At 27.5% G+C, this 24,418-nt stretch overlaps 1 protein-coding gene across 2 annotated transcripts; it reads left to right on the forward strand.

The window, feature by feature from the left end:
* Window positions 1–788: 788 nt before the first annotated feature.
* Window positions 789–23,740, forward strand: LOC142334033 (uncharacterized). Of its 2 annotated transcripts, XM_075381709.1 has the most exons (5): window positions 789–913; window positions 13,197–13,494; window positions 15,407–15,538; window positions 21,201–21,423; window positions 22,953–23,737. In XM_075381709.1, the coding sequence occupies exons 1-4, from the start codon at window positions 814–816 to the stop codon at window positions 21,400–21,402; spliced, it is 732 nt and encodes a 243-aa protein (XP_075237824.1). In that variant the 5' UTR covers window positions 789–813; the 3' UTR covers window positions 21,403–21,423; window positions 22,953–23,737. The 2 variants fall into 2 exon arrangements, with proteins under 2 accessions (XP_075237824.1, XP_075237817.1); XM_075381702.1 differs by having other exon boundaries at window positions 21,201–23,740.
* Window positions 23,741–24,418: the final 678 nt, after the last annotated feature.

Here is a 24,418-nt window from a genome sequence, read left to right on the forward strand (position 1 = left end):
CTTCAGTGGACGGTCTGAAGGGGAATTACGTCGGGAGGACAGGCTTTATAAGCCTAGCCTTCCGCGGTCGGCCCGTAAAATGGGTTCGATAACGCTGGTATAACAACGGAATTGGAATGCAATTAAATCCGTCCTTAAAACACTAAATTAATAAACAAAACTTGTAAAAATTAGACCCGCTATATAAAATTAACCAATTAAAAAAACAAGCCCGATTAGAATGATCCAGCAGCAAGGGACTCTGTCCAGGTTCTGCGATGGAGTAGGGAGTAATAGACTCCTGCCAACTTTGCATTCCATTCCATATATATTAGGATTAAAATCTATTTTCAGTTAGTAACTTTTAATTCGTTCAATATGTCAATTTTTTCAAATCATTAATCGTCCAAGACTCAACTTAATTTCTCTTTGTCATTCTAATTTGTGAACAAAAGCTGTATTTAGTGAAAAATATTTTCAGTTCATTATATTATTTTTCTTTGTCATATAATGTACAGAGTTCATTTCATTTTATACTGAAGTTTTTTATTTCAAAAGAATTAATGAAAAAGTACGTAAATATTTTTACTATTTTCCATTGTTTTTTTCACCCAGTTGTGACAATATTAATAATAATTTACATGGGACGTGAATTGAATATTAAAAGCGACAAAAACAATTCATCAGACGTTTCTAAGGACCTGAAAATGACATCGCATATCCGCAACAGAAGGTGCAGCAAATACGCATGGAGGGGGAAACTATTATATACATGTAACGTTAAAGAAAAATAAGTCTACGTTGAATGGACACAGGATAGTTAGTGGTAACGCGATGCGTTGGAAGTTAGTGTTCTTTATTATTTCTCTTTTTCTTAGACGTATTACAGGTCTTGCTGTTGAAGACTCACGAGCAGACAAGGTCACCAGCCAAAGTCAGTAATTGTTTTTTTACGGTGCTTTGTTAAGTAGATTACTTTGAACTTTATAAATTAAGTTATTAATATCTATATTTAATCTAACTGTAACAAAATATATTCATTTTGAATTTATTTGATTACGGTAAATTCGAAATGAATTTAATTAATAATAACAATATATATAATTAAACTAAAACTTATACATATATATATACACACACACAAACTTTGTTTACAAGAGCGCGGGCGCGCTCGCAGACAAACATTTTTTTTTATTTATTCAAAAATAAAAGCATAATTTTGAAAATTATATAATTTTTTTATAATTATAATATTTATATGCACAAAATGAATTACTATCACAAGTTTTAACAACTGTTGCCAGCAGTTTTTACACACGCACGCACAGTCGCGCACGTTTTTTATTTGTGCGATCTCGCTATGTATTTAAAGTGCTGCCACATATTTTATGAATTAATTTCTGTTTTATACTGCCGATTTCGAGATTCTATTGTGGAATTTTTTTCACCTGTGCGTTTGAAGATAATTTCTAAAATAATAATTTTATCTAATATTTATTTCACTTTTATTAAACATATTATCCGCTCAAATTCATCAACGCACTAGATGTGTACCTCCGACAGATATTTACTTTTATTTTTTGGCTGGATGGTCTCTCCATATAAGCTTGAAGCTTGTGCGTTTGAGATGGAAATGGAATTTTTTTAGCGTATAAAAAATGCCATTCCTAACCGGGATTCGAACCCGGGACCTCCGGATGAAAAGCCGTGACGCTACCCCTCCACCACGGAGATCGGAAAATATTACTATAGCTTTTCCCATAGCACGGGATTACAATATACTCCACATGTATGTACTTATAAATGGCCAGTCATTTCATTGTTCAGTACCCATAAATATCAATAATGTAGTCCATTATATACTTTTAAGATTTTTAACTTATTTATATTTATGATCGTAACAGATGCTACATGTTCTTAAAAAGTAATAATATCTGTCTCTATCAAATCAGAAAATAGAATGATTTTGTGTAACTGAACACAATCCTTTGAAAAAATACTTTTTTGCCATTTTTAATAAATATCAACCCATCTAAAAGGCCTTCCAAAAGTTTATTTCAAATAGAATTAAAATACTTCCTTTTATACATGGAAAATTACTTCTTCAATTAGTTTTAAAAACTAATTAAAAAATTAAACATAAAACTTAAGTTTCTGCATCTTCGTTTAACTTGCATATAATTATGCGCTCTTCATATAATTTATTATTATTTCATGTACTTGTGTTCGAAATTATTAACATGGACTTAAACAAGTTTTATTATTTATTTTGTAATTAACTTTGTATTTTGCGATTCTGCTCTGGTGACTTTTTGACACGGCTAAGAGGAACCGCTTTGTTACAGTTTCCCTTAATCCATCCAGGCAAATGCTAGGGAATTACTTTTACATTCATGGAATAGCATATATTCTGATTCATATATAGTATTATTAACGTCCTTCAATAAAAATAAAATATTTATTATTTTTTGGTAACTCATACTTTTATTTACATATTATTATGCGGCTGCAAGAGTTTTATAACTAAGAAAATATTTTTATTACAAAACAAAATTGATGAGTTTTCTATCTTATTTGTTAAACAATCAACAAGATTGGTAAAAAAAAAAATTAGAGGGTATTCTTAAATACTTTTAATTGACGCAAGTTCAATCTGTTTAGAAAAACATCGAAAAAGTTTATTTTTACAGGGAAAAAGTAGTTTTCGTATTTACTGAGCTTTCTTCAACTTCCTTCTTTAAAAGGGGGTTTCAAAATTGATCTGTAATTTGTAACTACAAGCCCTTCCATCAGATAGACGGTTTTAATTCTGCCATAGTAAATTTTTTCTCGTATCTAGTGGAAGGTATTTTTTTTTACATAGGTGATTTAATAAATAAATGTTTTGTCATTATCATTGCATAGTTTTTGATAATTACTGCAAAGTAACATATAGTCATATGTTATTATTTCCATAGACGTTATAGAAAGTTAGTCGGAAAACTTAGTGTAAAAAAAAAAAAAATTTAAAGCATCAAATACATTCATTAGCAGTCTCTTTGCGTCATTTCTTTCCTTAACTTTACCAAGACCCCATGTTTCAAATTTTTTCATAAGGGAGATTTTATGTAGGCCTATGAATTTTTCACCTACTCACCCTACTTACTAAATAGCGTAAAACTTAAAAAGAATTTAGTTTTTTGAAATTGACTCCGAATTATTATATTATTGGTTTGCTTTTAATATGAGCCGACTTTTAATTCGAAATAAAAAAAGAATTAGTAGGTTTTAAATACATTTTATTTCATTTTAGTTTATATACCATAAATGCTATTAGTGAAATGATTTATGGTGTTTCTTTTTTAATAATTCACGGAATAAATTACTTTAATAAAATTTTAACTAATATGTCCACGTCTTTAATTTTCAGTTGGTGTTAATTATCTTAATTAAGGTACTCCAAAAAATTTTTTTTAAAATATTTTGAATTCAATTTTGCAATATTTATTTTATAATAAAAATCTTATAGTACTATTTTATTATTTTACAATCAATTTTTGGTACAATAAATCTCTTATTTTCATAGTAATATAAGCCGTTGTATATAGCACAATATTCTACATTTTATAGAATAAAATTACACAAATTTTAATATTTTTCTACAATTTGTTTTCCACTGTTTTGCGGATTTCGTCCGCAAAACAGATACGATATTCTATTCTATGTATTACGATATTCTAAACCGGTTTAGAACATCGTAAATCCATCTAGACTTATAATTAAACTCAGATATAAAAAATAATTAGTATTGATATAAAAGAATTTGGTGCACTATACAATTTTTCAATGCACAAGTGCTCGACACGTAAATCTATTACTTTAATTCTCGGAATTAACAAACTGTTATACACTTCCTGAAGTCCGGTCGGTTATGTTTAATACAAGCCGCTGAAATTTGTTATTAATTTTATATCTTATAAATAATTTTTAAATTAGTTTTTTAAATTTTTAACGATTGATTTAAAAATTTTTTATGTAGTGCACTTTTTTACGTAAGTTTGTTTTGTACTCAGCCGTTTTGTTTGGAACAAAACAAATCAATCAACTAATTATGAAGATTTCATAAGAAAGCTACATGTAATGGATATCGCGATCCGATTGCCGGAAAATTTCGACATATCTTCGCGTTTCACATCCACAGAACTCAAAACCACTGTCAGCTTAAATACATATGTATATATTTCACTTTCTTGTGAACACGATAACTGTAATTTTACACCAATCACTTACAAATTGTTCCTGAAAAATAACTCCTCCCAAAATCGGACCATCCGGGTAGAAAAAGGGGACTTAAAAGCGTAACTATGGAGACACCTGAACAAACCGGAGAGAAAACGAACATGGATGTGCAGAAGCACTCAGTTAATGTACAAAAAAAAGACATGCTAACAATTATAATTAAATTTCACCATGTATTTTCTGTTTATTAGCAGAAAATACATGATCTCTTCTATTGAAGAGGTGGGTGCAAAGAACTTAATATTTTTATTTATATAAATATAAGTATGTTTGGTATTGTCACTAACTTGAGCTAAGAACTTAAATATCACTAGAATAATTCAATCTATTGCTTGTAACAGTGTATCTATTTATTCATTGGAGCTCCATCAGATGCATTCTGATTACCCACTATCTTAAATAACTTGTACTTTCCTTACCAAGATTAAATTCTTTTTTCCAACTTATTTACAAAATAATTAATGTAATCCTGTAAGACATTACTCTATTTGAATGATTATTGTATTAAAAATGTTAGGTATTTTTATTTAAACTTCCTATTTCTAAATGGGAAAACTCCAAGTTCTAACTCAAAGAATGAATCATAATATTGCCTTGTAATATGTAAAGGCTAACATAAGCTATGTTTTTAGTTTCTGTTCATACTGTATAATCCATCAACCAGTTTATTCCCTCAGTAATTACTAAAAGAGCTGCTACCCTCTTTCAGAAACCATTTCTTATTCTAGTTTTCTATTGGTATTCTATGTACTAGCGTCAACAGTATGGTAATTTGTCTCAAAAACATGTAAGCTACTTCATCAACTATAAAAATGTAGTTTCTTTCAATAAATGGAGATATATACATATATTCTCTCACTCACTCACTCACATTCTATATATAATATATATAGTTTTTAATGATAATAATACAATATTATATTGTAATAACAATAATTATTAATAATATTTAATTTCTTAAATGTAGCATTTCATATATATATTTCACTGTATTAATATTTATTTATAAAAAATTAATGGAAAATATTATAACAAACATGAAAATAATGAATTGATTACTAAATCAATCATTAATAATTTGCCAAACAATCTGAAAAATCTTCTCACCAATTAATTTAAAAAAAAAAATATTTTTTTTACAAAAACAATATTACCCTGTTGATAGATTAAAATAATACTAATTAAAAAAAAAAATGATTTATCTGCAACGTGTTCAAATTGTAAATAAATATGTACTCAAAATGATTTTCAATAACAGCTTCTAAATTGTGAATTATTTTGTAATAATTTTTTACACTTAATGTAGTTAACTTAATATTATTTCATATGTTTGTATTTTAATAATTAATATGGACTTAAACACATACATTTTTTATCTTATAATAATCTTCATGTTTTATGTTTATCTGTTTTATGTTTTATGTTTTATGCTTCATCTTTTCATGTTTATGATTTATCTTACATTGACTTGATTTATATAATGTATTATTATCTACTGTCCAAATAAAGGTTTTATTTATAATTTTTTTTAAAATTGAAACAACACATTTATTTATTCCTGGTTAAATCATTATAACTAAAATTATTCTATCAATTTTTATCTTTTTTTGACAAACACTTTATTATTCTTATATTTTTATTTTTTTATTCTGTTTAATATAATTTATTCCTGTTAATTAGTAGAGCCAGTGTGTTTAAATTAAACAATTAATTGCATTTAACATAGTGTGATAATCATAATAAATTGTTTCAAGACAAAAATGGTTTCATTAATTTATGACTTTATAGAGTGTGTGTCAGTTTTTCTTAAGGCTGCAGCATAAGAGCATGCTCTTGAGAAGCAAAAAATATAAAATAGAACTCCTTTCTCTGAAAGTAATAATATTCATTACACAGCTTCTCTGTGTGCTAATAGAATGAAGGTCTACTTTTAAAGCTGAATAACACCTTTATTTTGATTGGCTTATTTTTCCAACATTCCCATGTCCAATAGTACATTGTGCTTGAGTAAAATATAATACAAAATTTGTTTACTCCCCATTATCCCTAGTTAACTTTGCATGAAACTTATTATTAACAATGCCATTGCCACTTTCAGAAATGACCAAATCATTATACATAGAAAGACTATTCTTTGTTGTTTTTTTTTTTTTTAATTGAGAGAATTTTTGCCATTCCAGTTGTTTTTTTAAACACATATAATTAACTGATAAAAAATAACTGATGATAATTACTGTAGTTATTTTTATTTTATTTTACTGTTATTTAAAATGAACAAAATGTATGATATCATGAAATTTTTGCCAACAATTATGATAAACTGAGAGAATAATTAGAAGAAAAAATAATATTTGTTTTAGCAAGTATTATCAATATCAATATTACCAGTTTGACATTTTCTATGAAAGTATGAGTTTATATAAGTGTGAATTGTTATTATATTATGAGTTAACTGCACAACAAGAGATTATAAATGAAATTTAAGGATAACACATATTAAAACTTATGAAAAGATTTCTCCTTGATCCACACTACTATTGTGCGTAGCTGTAGAAAATTTAATATGTTGAACTGTATACAAACTTCATATTCTTCTCTGGAAAGAAGTAGAATTAAATGGATTTTATAAAGTTTAACTTCTATTATAAATAGATTACAATTTAATAAAAAGTATTTCATAAAACCCTACATGTAGACACATTTCACTTTAAAAATCTCTTTTTGCAGATATTTACAATAAGCTACAATGAAATAAGATTATTTGCTAACACTAAACTAATACTAAATAATAAGTTATGAAACTAGTCTCAATCATGTGATTATAATTTTTTTTTTACCATTTTTTTATACTTTTTCAAGCCTTATGGCAGAAATTATTTGGCAGTTTTTTACGACCAGATGCAGTTACTAATTCCAACCTAATAGAGAATGTTAGAAACTCATGATATAAATTGATCAATTATCATCAGTTATTATGACTATTATCAATTACAAATTAAAATGAATTATGAGAATACAGAGCTGTAGAATAGACAAGTTTATGTTGTAGTGAGGACCAGGGTAACATTTTCTTCACTATTTTTAGGAAGCAGGCAATTCAATACAAGCAATTTAATTTAATGTAATACTTAGCAATATATAAGTGCGATTCAGGAACTAGCTGCGCTCTTTATAGTCCCTAACTCCACACCTTGAGTTAGTTAGTTAAAGATTATTTCCTTTGATTAGTAAAGAAGTATGTGCTACATTAAAGAAGCCAGCTGAACTATACAAAATACTTACCATCATTTTTTTGAAGCTATTCTAAATATATTTCAGATGAATTAAGATAGTGCTAATTTCTCAAGTCTTTAATCAAATTAAATTAATGACTAACACCTGTTTATATGGATACTTAATGGCAAATGTTAATTTTTAAAAGTAGGGCAACTGTATCTAAGTCTTCCTTAATAGTCAATACTCTGGAAAATATTTATCAGCCTCTTCAGATATAGATAGCCGATTACAAATGTTGTTTATGTTTATGGATATGTCCTCGAGGAATCAAATGTTCTTTTTGCAGGTGATCAACTGTGCCAATTTAGTATACAACCCTTGGTCATATTTCAAAACATCTCAGGTTTTTTTAGATGGTGAAAGGGCAAAGTTATAAAAAGATATAAAGAGTGAGTTATCAATAAAGATAATATTCTTATTTGTTCCATATTATTGTCATTTCTTTTGATTAAAAAAATTGATCAATATTATACATATTTTATAAAATTTAATATAAACATATTTTTAATATTCCAGATATATATATATGCACACACACATAAGGTATTCTTCAACTTAGGCATCTTTACATTTTCCATGTTATGTGTATTTTCTTAATTAGAGGAAAACAGGTAATTGCAAATCCCTGTGTTTATTTGGCCAGGTTGCAATCAAGGAATATGGTAGTTGTGTCACAAGCAAATTTTGAGACTTATAAAAGATTTTTTACTATGCCGCATCAAGGATTTTTAGTAAACTTCCCCTGTACTTAGCAAGTTTGACTAATTTAAAAAAATACTTAGAGAAGCTTAATGTTTGGCCTTTTCTGTTTGATAATGAAGATATTGAAGATTTCTTGTGGCAGGCTTGAGTTGAATTTAAGAAAGCAGTATGTACATTGTGTGGTGGTCAGGAACTGAATTTTTTATTATTTACAAAGTAATACTCACTTTATTATCGATTTCTTTTTGTATTTTTCCATCTGTCATCTACCTGCTCTTTGAATTATTCTGAAGGTACTTCAACACAATTTTCTTAATTCATGAACCACTTTTTTTTTCACTTACGTGTATAACTAAAATTTGTTTTTTTGTATTTAAATTATAAATTTTAGCGTTATATTGTACTGTATTTATAAATACTAGTTCATATAGAATAATGTACAATAATTGTTCATCTGAATCTTTAGTTGAAATCAATATCAATTTACACACACACACACATGTATGAGTATATATGAGGAGTATATGTATCATTCAATTTTTTTTTTACCATCAGCTACAGCACTGGTAGGCTAGAAAACACTAAATTTTTGTTGGAGTAGTTGCTTTGTAAAGAGGATAAAATCATTGCTACTTTTCAGTTTCTACTCCAACAAATGAGAGCCAGGGTCATCCAACTCGATAGTGTTGGCTTCAAAAAATCAAAATTTGAAGAACAAAACAAGCATTAAATTTTTACAGTAGGTTTTTTAAGTAGTTTTGTTTAAAAATATTTCCTTAAGATTTCCTTTTCCAAATACCACCTTGCTCATAAACGTTTAGTGATGGGGCATGAAAAAACTATCATCAAACTGATTTTTGTAAATATAGTTTGTTTGCCTACTGAATATGTATGAGTATTTTTATGTTAAAATAAATAATTATGTTTAAAAAAAAACAATTTAATTGAGACAAGTCACTTTGGAAATGTTTAACAGATAAGAGGCATTTTGTAAATGCAAATATTAGGCAAAGAGCATTGTGTATCCACTTTAATAAAAAAGCAGTATTAATAAAATAATGCTTATTATAATATTTTATAACAATCAGTACTTATAATTTTTTTGAATTTTGTATTAAAATAAAATTGTAAACAACCAACACTGATATAATAACCTGCTTTAATTTGTAATTTTTGAAGGAAAATTATTTAACATTTGTCTAATGTAGTGACTATTGAACATAACTGTTATCATAATAATTAATAATTTGTGATTGATTTAGAGGCGTGTTTTGATTTTATGCTTTGCAAAATATTATTAAATAATGTACCAGTACAAACCCAAATAATTTGTACAAACCTTCTACACTACTTAATAATAATTATTATTATTTGTAATATTGAGGACATTTTGTCAAAATGAAGATAAAAGAGTATAGATGTATCATATTTTCTATTAATTTTTAAACTTAAAAAGATTTATTCTAAGCTGCTGGAAAACAAAAATAATTGTTGATCTTTTGTTAATTTAGAAAGGTTTTTATAGAATACAATTTATAAGATACAGAATGATTTTTACTGGACCCTGCTACTACAACTTTTATTAAGGTTAATATTAAAAAGTCATAAGTTTTACTAATTTTCTTTCATAAGTATAAAATAAATAAATAAAACTGTATTTGTGTAGCGTTTAGTTCTTTACATTTTTTGAAGTAAAATAATACAAATTATTATCAATTCATTAAATACTATGATAAAATGTTACGATACTTTACAACCATCAAAAATTGTCAACTATTTACTCTTAAATGTATATTAACATAGTTCTTTCAAAGATATTCTGTCGCTCATTATCAGCACCTTCTTCAGTGCAGTTTCTGGTAACCCCATTGTTACTGACATCCATTTTAAAAATATTAGCAATCCCTGTCAGAATAAATAAAATATTATAATCATTCTGTGTAGTGTTTAATCATTTAATATGTTTGTCAAATCTAGCATGTTTCCAAACTATTTCAAAACTCATACTGTTCAATTATGTTAAGATTTTGGTTTCATATGATATGGATAAAGTATTCATTTCGTGGTTAATGTCACTGAATATCTGCATAAGGTGATTTGCAAAAATCATTTTATATTGTCTGTAGTTATTATGTGTGTAAGTGATTATTGTATGTAGTTCCTGTATGTGCTGCTTATTCCTGTGGCCAATATACATCCAGTTTGAGCAATGTTGTATTTAGTACAATCAATGTTATTTTAATTTGTATATTTTCAAGCTATTGTGTTTGTTACTGGTTATTTTGCCTGTTTGCTGTATATTGTTTTTGTGTATTATGTTAGTTGTTTTTGAAAGCATCAATTAAAGCTTCTAAAAATGCTGGTGGTTATACTATTGGTAGATGTGTGTTAGTGTAATGAATTTTCTGTCATTAGATCATTAGATGAATTCTTTATTTTTTTCTCTGTTTTATGTAACATGTCTATGTATGGGTAGGGGTAACATGATGGGTAGTTAATACATCTGGTGTATAAACCTACACCATATGTTTTATTATAGTGAGCTCTTCAATGTAGTTGTCAGTTAAGAAATAACTAATATATATATATATATATATATATATATATATATATATATATATATATATATATATATATATATATATATATATATATATAAGTAGGCAATTCAATACATAAAAAAAGCTGTATGATTGTTATACAAATAATAAAGAAAAAGATTATTGCCCAAAACATATGATCAACTCAGTGGCACATTTTAGTTAAATTACAGAAAACATCTACAAAATTTAATAGAGAAACTGGAAAAGAAAAGACATAAAAGAAAACTTTTCAAGTATTGCATACAGTACATGGAAGCACAACAATAAGAAGTTGTAAAGAAACCCCATTAACAAGTAAATGTATTAACATAAATGGAGTAAAATTTTATCAATCATTAATGGTTAAACTAATCAATCAATAATTAAACTAACAAAAACAAAATGAATGAATAAATAAAATTAAGAAAATATTTGGAATAAATAAGGAGTAAGTTTTACATATATATATACTTTGCAGACACCAAAAGAAATTGTAAATGTAAAGGACACTCATCAGAAATGAACAGTAACTGTTGATGGCATAATTCTCACAAAACATTACAGATTAAATAAATTTAAATAGTCAGTTTACATCCAGTATCTTCTAAAGTACAGTCAATGTTATTATATAGTTGAAACTCTAAACTGTGATGCAGTGCTGCACAAAACTCATAGTTGGGGAGAATGTGGCAAACTGTTACATAGCAGCTATCTTAATAAGTTACTGTAACATCAATAAATGATATAAAAATTCATGCATCACTGATGTGCCCCAAGCACAGTTGGCAGAGAAAAACTTCTTCAAGATCATTACCTCATACTGACACTTTTCATTACTTTAATATGACTAGAATTATTCCCAACTACAGCCAAACACTCACTCTATTACTCTGCTCTCAACTATATGCGAAGCAGGTATAACTGGAACATACAGTAACATAAAGCTGGCTGAGATTAAGGCTCCTTGGTAGCTACATCAGCCCAATAATTGTTCCTTTATGATTAGAAATCCAGTAGATACCAAAGAATATACTTTGTAGTTCAAAACAGATGTCCAAAAATATAGATATGTCCAAAATTGTAGAATATGAAGTTATAGATCCTCCATATACAAAAATATGATGCTACCCATCTGTAAAATGATTTAAGGCCATGAGTATGGTAAATAATTCACCAGTAAATATGTTGATTTTTTCAAACATAAGCTTAACATACAATAACCATACTCAAAAAAAAATCATATCAATTGAATTACTTTGTTTAGATCTACCATGATAAACAAAAATTGCCTGATTCACATGACAAAGAAGGTCTGAGAAATCTTATTTATACATCCCATGATGGTGTTTTCCTTCATTAAGAAAGTTAATTTTCAATGAAGGTATATTAGAAGAAACTTTCTTGGAGAAAATTCATACTGAACTCTAATAATTCAAACACAGATATATAAAATATGCAATCAGAGAGAGCTTTTTGCCAGGGAGGGTTCTTTTTAAAACAGTCCAAAGCCTATTTCCACAAATAACATCATAAAATAGGTGTTGAAGTTGTGTTTACACAAAAGACAGAGATGGCATGCAAGCCAGAATTATTTTTCACACACACGCGCACATGCACGCACATGCATATATGTATTTATTTATGAGTATATACACATGCATATACACACACACACACACACACACACACACACACACACGCACACACACACACACACACATACATACATACATACATACATACATACATACATACATACATACATATACACACACACACACACACACACACACACACACACACACACACACACACACACACACATAAACAAACCAAATTATTATAAATAATAATTATATGAAGTACTGCTCATAGTACGTACACAATAACAATCGTTATGAAATTTAAGTGGTGTATGAGAATTTTCAATTTGTATTGTAAATATAAGTTGTTATAAAAATTAACAACCTTTTTTTCCCAATTCGTTCCCTTTTTATTTGGTATTTAAGCCTTTTTTTATTTAGAGAGAATTCTAATGCCTATTTTGTAATCTAAGTACAACTTCCTCTCAGTACCTAACTTCCTCTCAAACACTTAACCATAGTACAAATGAATGATGATATTTTGTTGATGTTAATGAAGTTAGTAGAAAGTGACCACATTTCTTGCTGATACCAGAAAGTTTTCAGAATTTTTTTAGAAGACATTTTGAACCTTAACAGGAATCTCTTTTGTTACATTATCGTAATACTAGAATTTGAAAGTAAGATAACAGAAATAAAAGCTTTTAAAAATGTACAAAAATGATAGTAAAAAAATGTGTATTAATTTTAAATTATGATTAATATTACAGTATAATATATCTGTTTTTGATTCCAGTGCCTGGAAGTCTCAGTACACTGAGTAGTGTTCTTGGAGCACTAGGTTTTATAAAAGTAAAAATAATGCTGTCACTGATCACAGCTTTCTTCATAGTAGGTATTTTATCCAAATTGTTAGGAGGATTAGGAACAATAAGTTGTGGCGGATTTGGAATTGCATGTCCTTCATTAGGTTCTGGATATTCTTCATCACCCACCAGTTACAGCCAGCCTGATTACTCTTATTATTCTCCATACGATTCATACAGTAGATCTCAGACTGATGATGTTGATTTCATTAGTTCACTAGCAAAAAGGTAAATATCTAACATTTTTTTTGCTATTAAAATCAAATAACAAAATCTGTTTATAAAATATTAAAATAAATTAAAATCATGTATTGCAATGTAGCTAAGAAGTAGAAATTTGACAATACTGCCTCATGATTTTCAAATAAACAAACAGAATTTAATTAATTGAAACCAAAATTCTCAACATTCATGTTACTTTCTGTGGTAACTACTCATAGTTAATAGAAAAAATTATTTAGGCTGTGACACAAATAATGAAATGCAAGAACTGACTTAGATAATTCTGTTTTTTTTTGTTTTTTTTTTAATATTAATTTTAAATTTTAAAGGATGTATTCCGTAACATTTACAGTTAAAGTAATTTTACATTTTCATGTAAAAATTGATTTTTTAATTAATTAGAATTCTAATTTTTTAAATTACAAATCAAACAAACTTAATAGATATAATTTTTTCTAAAACTTATTTCATAATGCTTTCATTTCACCATAACTTTAGAGCTATGCTGCAAGAAGCAAAGTAATCAGTCAAAAAATGGAGTATAGATCTTTTTGCATTTCTCAACATCTCATGCCCCAGGCACCCCAAAAAACAAAAAAAAAGGGGAGGTAATATTCACACAACATATGTACATGTGTTGGTGTGTTTGAAGCTTAACTTTTAACTAGTTAAACCAGTTTTGATGAAATTTTGTACAGCGACTCATGTATAAGGGTAATTTGTTGGTAAAATTTTGAGGTCAATATCTTTGGAGAGGAATTTTTTTGGAGGTCAATTTTTCAAAATTTTATTATCATAACCCCACTTTATATTCAGCTCAATACATCTGTGCATGCCAAACTCTGCACATGTGTGCAGTTTGGCCAATAAATTGCAGTGGGTAGTTTATTTTATAAAATACCCAGCAATATGTTGATATACTGACTAGTAGTAATAAATTTATATGAACTGCCCAGTAAATAAACTGGTTTTGTTTATTTATATAGACTGAATGCTTTTCTGAACAAAAACTGGAAAAAATCAAAATTTCAGTGATTATTCATCGAAATTGTTTGCTGATTGTATTCTGTATGAAATTGTTTTCTTTCAGAACAAGTCAGTAGAATACATTCTATCCCATTTTTTTAGTTCTGTTTTCAATTTATGTTAACATACAACAAAATTAGATACTTAGCTCACTGATTGGGTGTGTATACCGATCAATAAACACCGTTCAATAATATTTCAGCTATTTTTACTTGTACATAAATTCAAATAGAATCTAATCAAATTTAACTGAGTTTAAATACTTTGTATTATCAACATATTTTTTATCCATGATTTAGCTCAATCTTTCTTATTAGGTTTGCCACAGATTAAACAAGACCTACTGTCAAATTATTATTAGGTGTTCATAATTGTAATAAAAGATTTTTTATTTACCTACATTATAGATTTGATTTTAAACAGTCAGATGAGATGATCTTAAACAGATATGGATGGGTTCAGTAAAATCATTCCATCACTTAGTTTATGTTACCCAATTCTGAGTATAAACTTTTTTTCATTTGAATGGAAGACTGATATCACAGTTTTCACTAATGGTATAAAATTCTATCCATACATATTTTTCTCTGAATATGCTTTATCACTGATGGAGAATGACCTACTGCATTGTAAGTTGAAGTAGAGTGAAATTTGATCAAGTATCCTTCAGCAGTATATAACAGTAACTTTTGAACAACATTAGTAATAGAAACAGCAGCAGATATAATGTTTACTCATATCAAATGATAAAAAACGCTGGTAAACTTCAATCACATTTAAAAAAGGTGTTTTTATGTCATTATTTTTAGGGTTTTGTTGCATAATTACTTATTAAATTACCTAAATGAAATATTTATTGCTACTACTAAATTATAAATGTGTTTTGTTGTAGTTTAGATGTCATGGATTTAAGCTTCAGAATTTTTGGGATTGAAGAGGAAGTATGCAAAAGGAAATTTATTTGTATGGCAGACAATGAAGCTCTGAATAATCCAATTTTTGACTTTGCTATTAAAGTGCTTGGGTAAATTATCATTATTTTTATACTTCTCTTATTCATATTTTTATTTCAGTTGAGTAGCATTAGTTTTGTGATTTATTTTCTCAGATATAAAAGTAGTCATGTAATCACAAAATAATAATATTTTATGTAATATATTATGTATAATTACATAGTGAAACCTCTTCAAAAAACTTTGTGAAACTTGCTTTATGCATTTTTATGTATACCCATCTGCAAATATTTGACAACTGAACAAACAATCCTTTCAAGTAACTTCAAAAAATTGTAATATATAAGTTTTTTTTTAAAGGAATTTAATAATCTAATAACTTTCCACTGAATAGATCTAAGAAGATAAATTTTTTTGTTATAGAGAAGAGAACTTATCAAGTTATGATGGCAATACTGAGCATTATCCATATAGAATTTTACTGTTCTGAATGCAACATGATATCATTACATTAATTCATGGCAGGTATCAAACATCCACGTCATTATTTTATATTCCTAAACCAAGTGTGCACTTATACAAAAACATTACAGTTATATGCATAAAAATTCAGTTATAACACAAAATCAAACAAGGTGATCATCCTAAATGTGTTAAATTTTCAAAACAAAAAATTATAAAAATTTCTTAAAACAAGTAATTTTCTCAATGAAGACAATTTTTTATAAAAACAGTAATATAAATCATCATAACTGCCAAATATGCAGTTCAGAGCAACCCCCCCCCCCCCCCCAAGCACCATGATGCCGGCCTCCGTGGCACGAGTGGTAGTATCTTGGCCTTTCAACCAGAGATTCTGGATTCAAATCCTAGTCATTTGAATCCAGGCATGGCATTTTCATACACTACAAAAATTGTCATTCATCTCATCCACTGAAGCAATACTTCAGGTGGTCCCGAAGTGTGAAAAAAAAGAGGTCCATGGTGGAGCACCATCACATTTTATTTGAAGTCTGATACAGTATGTGCCCAATAAAAGTTTTCCTAATAGGTTGATTGGTGAAGGAGGGTCTATTTTCTGGCAACCATGAACTCTAGATCTCACCTCACACTGGAATTTTTTCTTAGGCTTTATAAAGAACATCATTCAAATCATAATAGTTTATATCTTGGTTAAGTAAAAGTGAAATTTATAACTTGCATGAAAAAATAATGGAAGCTGGTTCTACTATAATCAAACCAGAAATAATCCAGTAAGCAAGGATAGAAATAGAATGTCATTTTGATATTTGCTGTTCTGCCGATGGTGCTTATATTCAGAGTTATTAACTTAGGTAATAAAATTTACACATTTTCTGAGTCTACATGTAAAACACAAAAACTTCTAGCTTCATCACTTAAAAAATTAATTTTTTTCCTTCATGTTATCGTATAAATTTTTTTTGTTAAGAAAGTTCTAAGAAGCATAATAAATATAAAAATCTGAAGTAATATGAAATATTTCCAAAATATAAAATCATGTAGTTATATCTACTTTTATCAAACATAACAGTTTAATAATCAAGTACAAATAATACAATTTTAAAAGCTGAGATTTAACATACATAATAATTTTATACATTTTAAATTACATGTATGTATAAATGGTAAATATGCTATCATGAAACTGTAAGTTACAAAACATTATTGTAATAAAACCTTATACTCTTTTGTATTTATCAAAGATCTAATCAATTTTTTTTCAGAATTCTAACAATTCATTACAAATTGGCACATTTAGAATGAATGCTCATTAAATACAGCATAAGGCAAAAATATCTTGGTTGTAGATATAAAATAAGTGGCATCACTAATAATTATTGATTAAACTTTATTGATTTACTAACTGACAAAAAAAGAGATATTTATTTAATAGACTTAGTTTTATATTTTAAAAACTAATTAAAAAATTATGTTACTTTATGGTTACATTGTGGCTGCAATACAAATTTATTAAAATAATATTTAATTCTTTTAATATATATATCCCACCATCTTATTGTCACTTGTTATTCTTAAGTATTTGATTTAATCAACTTTTAATTTTTACATAATTCTTTCCAAATGTACTACACACATAGTGAAATAAATATAGCTTAAGATAGATGGATTAGTTGCTGGGTAGAGAAATAATTTGTAAGTTTGGTTACACCTAAATTTAACCAAGACATTTTTGTTACTGTTCATTGACTGTTTTTTTTCCACTTCTCCGTTCCTTTCTGTTATGTTTTAATATTAAATTACTAAATACTTGTTATATATATGTATTTAATTAATTGCTTTGTATAAATATATTATATTTGATTATAATATAATCATACATTAAATATATCACATTAGGTTAGTTAGGTTTGCTATTCTACTAACAGGTCCAGTTCTGGTGACCCACCAGGTTGGTCTTCTAGTGGTTAACGCGTCTTCCCAAATCAGCTGATTTGGAAGTCGAGAGTTACAACGTTCAAGTCCTAGTAAAGCCAGTTATTTTTACATGGATTTGAATACTAGATCGTGGATACCGGTGTTCTTTGGTGGTTGGGTTTCAATTAACCACACATCTCAGTAATCGTCGAACTGAGAATGTACAAGACTTACACTTCATTTACATCATACATATCATCCTCATTCATCCTCTGAAGAATTATCTAAACGGTAGTTACCGGAGGCTAAAACAGGAAAAAGAAAGAGAAAGAGGTCCAGTTCTGGTAATTGCCTGGATGGATAAAGGGAAATCATGAAAAAATCTTGACTACAGGAATACTAAAAAGTACAAAAACATTTTAAAAATGTGAAGTGGTTAGAGTCCATAATGCATAAAAACAACTATTTGTGTAAAAATGGCGATGAAATTACCTAAAGATAATAAATAATAACTGTTTATAAAGGAATCAGAATATTTTACTAGGTATTTAAATACACAATAATCAGAGTATCTGAAAGTTCAGGTTGTATGGAATAATCAATAAATATTATTTAAAAACTCAAAAGAGTAAAGGAAATCTTTAATTATATTTTAGTCACATTAATTGGAAGATCTTTTAGATCATTACAGAATTTATTAAAAGTAGAATGAAAAAAAATTACAAGATCATTTCTCAAAGGTTAAAATATATTATGCTGCTTAACACAAAAGTGGTCTTTTGGTTAGTTTGATCTGTGTTTTGTATCTTTTGGAAAGAGATTAACAGATGATGCTGTGATATTTTAAGGGAGATTATTTATATATTTTAAGATCAAGGAACCAAAAAGCGAGAATATTATAAAATATATATAATGTTCTACCCTTTCTTTTCATTTCCTAACTCCGGCGTCGCGGTGATATAAAAGGGTGGTCACGAAATTAGCCTACAACTTTAATCAAAAACAATAATGAAATCATTTTATATGAAAAAAAATGTATTATAAACATTCTATTTACATTCACAAGTACACATACAAAGAAAATAAATTAATGAGATGGTTGCGTTTGTTTTTCATTTAAACGTTTCTTCATACGTGGATCTATGTTAGAAGCACACAAAAGCCAATACTTTTCAACTGATAAAAAATGATTCCTGAATTTAGTTTTTAGCACAACCAAACACGAAAAACCCTTTTCACAGGGATAAGATGTGGCAAAAGGAATTAATATTTTCAATGTTGTGTAACTAAATTTGCGTATCTAAATCTTCAGATGTGAATTGTAGTTGTAATGTATTATCGACAGACATTTCGATGAGCTTTTCTTTTATTGATCTGTTCCTGTAGCCTTCATATCTCACAAAACATAAGAACTGAGAAATATTTGCCATATTTGTTGATTGATCAAATTGGATCCTAAAAAATTCACTTGAACTCATTGGCTGAATTATCTGATCGCGAACATTGACAGCCATGTTATCGATTCGGCTTGATACTGTGTCGTCAGGAAACGCAATTTTTTCCAGTTTTTTAGCTTCTTCCTTGTCTATTAAAATACTGACCATATGCAGCAAGCAATATGAGATTTTCTGCGATTCTGTGGGGATTGGACATCTTTTTTTCCTTGTTTAGCCTTCAGGAATTATCGTCAGGTATTACTTCAGAGGATGAATGAGGATAACATGTATAAGTGTAAATGAAGTACACTTCACTTACATGACTTATACATGTCATCCTCATTGCATGTCATTGAGAACTGTACAAGACTACAGTCGTCAGGTCAACCATTTCTGAGATATGTGATTAATTGAAACCCAACCACCAAAGAACATCAGTAATCACGATCTAGTATTCAAATCCGTATAACAGTTGTGCCTTTACTAGGATTTGAAGGTTGGAACGCTCGACTTCGAAATCAGCTTATTTGCGAAGATCCGTTCACCACTATACCAACTTGATGGGTCAGGGTTTGGACATCTTAACTTTTCTTAATGCTACGAAATAATATTCTTCAAATGTACATTTATAGAATGGCTTGATTTACGAGTAGGTGCATGTTGATTTCTCAAAGTATGTAATTTTATTTTGAAAAATTCGAAGGGTTTTCTTTATGATCTGTATAAAAGCATCCAAGTGTCAAATTAATTTTGATGGCTTCATTCTTTCATAGGAGAGGACTTGAATGCGAACAATGAACTGTGACTTTCCATCCAGCAAAGTAAAACCATAATTTAGATAAATGTGATTGAACAATTTTATCTTTTTACCAATCAATTCATGGGATATATAGATGGCTCACTTCATTTTCACAAATTCATCTATTTTGCATAAGAATTTAACTGAAAAAAAAAACAAATAAACAGTTACAAGTTTGACTGCACACTAAAATACCAAAACCTCAAATATTATTATTTTCAATGAAACTATAATTTTAAGAACTTAAATAAAGGCACCAGACACATGCTTTTCATACAAAACTAAACTGATGTTCTGCAATCCCCTACGCCTCATTTACGCCGCATTATTATACGCCTCTCACATATTGTTGAGAGCACATGTTCAAACGTATCATATGCAAGTTCAAACGTTAAGTTCTCACAATGAATGTTATGCAAGATGACCAAAATACAATGAACATGTACACATCAAATTGGAATACTATAAATTACTCATATTTGTACACATCATACATACATGTTCATACCCATCGTTAATCAATGTAGCTAAATATTTTTAACTAGGTTTCATAAGGTTGAAGTTGGGGGATCACAAAATATTCATTATATATATATTTTTTTTTAATTTTTATGGGTTTTGAAGCTAAAAAGGTTTAGAATCACTGCCTTAGTGAATCATCCTTAAGAATCAGAACTATTACTTAGGTAACATTTTTTTTCAGCATGTAATATGGACCAAGAACACCTCTTTTGCTCATGCTCATTCTAAATTCAAATTGCTCTACATCTCATTTACCTTGCATCTTACATTCTACTAATCTATAAAATTAGACACAGTAATATTTACAGTGCATGGATGTTAAACTATGTACTGAAGGCCTAAAATGAAGTATACTAAGATAAACTGTCATGTTAGTTATCTAAAACATGATTAACAAGATTCTACAAATTATGTTATTTTACGCCAATATCTTTTACTCCCAACTTACTGTTAATAAGTTTTTTTAAATAATATAAATAACTATTTCTATTTTACAAAAAATAATAATCATTTATTAAAAATATTTTTTTTTAATCTCTTACTGTGAACTTTGTTTTAATTGTTAACACTTTTTTTCAGAAACAATTTGTCAAAATATAGAGAATTTGGTTCAACGAAGCCCAAAAAACAAGACTGTAACTTACTGTATCCAGGATGTATAAAAGGTATACCAGTTGATATTGAACAAGAATTTGGAAAATCTAATGAAGAGTTACCAAAACAAATTGGAGAGTTATCAAATGCAGTTACCATTACAAATTCTTCTGGCAGGAAATCATGAATCATAAATTCAGGAATTAATGTAAAACAAATGTTTCATTCTCCTTCAAATTTTTTTTCAAATTTTCAGCATTAAATATCACATTTCTTTTACTAATTGAAGTTAAGTAGGTCTGTGATAACTAACTTTAGGTTTGGTTAACTTAGACATTCAGCCCTGGCAGATACAATGGCAATCTCAAAATATTATGAAGTTTTCTATTAATTTCTAATCTAAAAAGTATGTTTTCTGTATACATTACCAAAATGTTTTGGTAAAATTAACAGAAATTGAAATCATTAAAAAAATTGACTAATAGTATAATTAAATTTAAGCATTAAACATAATTGTTATTTAATGCTTAAATAACAATTTAAGCATTGTACATAGGTACAGAACCATGTAGATATTCTGCATAAACAATAATAATTAATCTCTGCTCTTTTGAAGTAGGTGTAAAGAAACCTTCTGATGTGCTTTCATCATACAAGTTTCATCATTATAATTTATTGATCAGTTTCAACTTATCAGTATCATTATAACATTATCAAGTACTGAGTATGTATATACTTAATTTTACATTTTTCTATTAAAATTGACCTTTATATTTTCATCTTAAGCTAATTAAGCCCAAATTTTTTAAATTTTTGTTTGATTGCCTTATTCAAACTTAACTCAAGATTGTCACAGTTTTTTTTTTAATATAATCAGACATTTTTGCTGTATGTAGAAATTATACATTAAACGTCTGATGTAACAATTTTTTAAGTCAGCTATACTGATAATACAATCTGGAATATTACAATTCTGTGCCTGATACACTGTACTTATAAGACTTGTCGTTGTAAATATATAACATCTTAACTCATAAGATCATTATATTTTATAATTTTGAAACATTTGTACATTTCAACCCATGTTCTTGAACATTATTTAAGTCTGTTAACCCAGCTTCTGCTTCATTTTTAGGAATTAATATTGATTTATTTCTATTTCTCTTTTTGTTGCTGATAAAATTTAACCACTTTAAGTTGTTTTTGACAGAATTCCTAATTGCAGAAAAATACAAAGTAAATAATAAAGTATTTAATTATTATAGTAAACATTAATTATGAATTAAGCACAACATCACTACATTCCCAAATACAGAACATGTATTTAAAAAACATTATCTAAGACAACTATAGAATACTGGAATAAATTATAATCACAATTTTGGTTTATACAATCTTGAAAGTTGCCGTACATAATACAGTACTTACTAGATGGTAGAAAGAAACATTTATACAATGCGTTCAAGGTGTATGCTAATACACTTCTGAAACAAAATGCTTTTAGCATTCTGTTCCAAAAAAAAACACCCATTTTACACAGACAGTCATGTGAAATAGTATCAAATTAGTATAAATTCTAAAAATGAAGTACATGAATTAATAGACTAAAATAAGATTCAAGGACATATACTAAAATATACAAGTGTAATAATTATAAAATGACTGGAATTTAAAATATTATATAACTACAATGATAAATCTTATAGTACATCATGTCATAGAAATGTAATGTTTCAGATGTATTAACAGCAAAGAAACTTAATGAAATATTATATCAAATGGAAAGTACATAATTTCTACAGCAAAAATGTTTGCCTGCACAAAAAACACTGTGAAACATCTTACAATTTAATAAGAAGGCATTTGAACAAAAATTGAAAACGTTTGGATTTAAGTATCTCAAGATAAAAATGGACAGATTAATTTTATTATAAAAACGTAAAACTAATATATTTATACACACATTCAATGCTTGATAGCATTACAATGATTGATTAACTTTGCCATTTAATGACTGTAATACTAGCTATAGAATAATAGTTACGTATTAAAAGTTGTCCAGATATATGAATAATAATTATAGTTATGCAGCATCCTGCATGTTATCTTAGTAATAGTTGACATGCTAAGGAATTATTTTTTGTATTATTGAAATATACCAGCACATACGTAAAAAAAAAATTATAAAAAAAAGTTGTAAATGTTTTTCTAATAGTTCAATATATGGCAAAACTTATTAACTTTTTAATTATTAAGCTCTTGAGAACTTCTACAAGCTAATCGATTTAATTGTTTGAAAAAAATAAATTAATAATAAATTGTTTATTGGCTTTTAATTTATTTATTGATTAAATATAAAATTAATATTAAATGTTTTTAGAGTTGGTTGTTGGTTCCCATTAATATTATTATTATTGCCATTATTAATCATTTTCTCACTATCAAAATGAATAATAATAAAAAAAGTAATGATAATTATAATTATAAAATTGTAATAATTTATTATAAATTTCAAAAATGTATTATAAATAAAAGGGGATTGGAAAGACTAATTTGAAACAGAATTTTCATTTATTAAGTCCTTTTAATTATGATAGTGTGAGTAGAAAAAAATTAGTGTGCTTAAGACCACATGGCCGAAGTAAAACTTGTATAGGATCGCAATCGTTTCGAATTAATATATATTACAAGTAGCATATAATGTTTACATTCAACATCCTCTTTAACCTTTGATCCCTAGAACCAATTTGATACACAATTTGAATTTGTGTTTTCCACGATTATCCCCTGTTTGTAGTTAAATTTTCATGCTGAAAGAGTGGATTTACTGCAAAATATGTAGTAAAACATGGGTTTGAGATGCCCTCAAAATTACAACAAAGAAATTGGTTATTGAACCTCCATGTCTCTTTTCATGGGTTTATTCAAATACATTAAACAATGGCTACTTTCAATGATGAATGTGTGTTTACATGTTGAAACAGTTGATTTACTGAAAAATTCATAGCAAAACATATGTTTTAACTGCAAACAGCATGATTAATTTTAAATTTATGATGATGATGTAGGTCATCATTACTTTCAGTGATATGTATGTATATCATTGATCATTATTTAATATATGCAGTGATCATTATTTAGATTCAAACTTCAAAATTATTGTTGGTTTCTATAATCTAACAACTACTCAGTTAACACTGTAA

The sequence above is a fragment of the Lycorma delicatula genome, chromosome 1, assembly GCF_047948215.1.
Source record: "Lycorma delicatula isolate Av1 chromosome 1, ASM4794821v1, whole genome shotgun sequence".
Lineage (NCBI taxonomy): Eukaryota > Metazoa > Arthropoda > Insecta > Hemiptera > Fulgoridae > Lycorma > Lycorma delicatula.

What these genes read in the sequence shown, in the direction of transcription:
- LOC142334033 (XM_075381702.1), top strand. Translation starts at nt 814, where the DNA reads ATGCGTTGGAAGTTAGTGTTCTTTATTATTTCTCTTTTTCTTAGACGT. An exon ending in AGACAAGGTCACCAGCCAAA is followed by an intron (nt 914 to 13,196) that starts GTCAGTAATTGT and finishes TTTTGATTCCAG; the next exon opens with TGCCTGGAAGTCTCAGTACA. An exon ending in ATTAGTTCACTAGCAAAAAG is followed by an intron (nt 13,495 to 15,406) that starts GTAAATATCTAA and finishes GTTTTGTTGTAG; the next exon opens with TTTAGATGTCATGGATTTAA.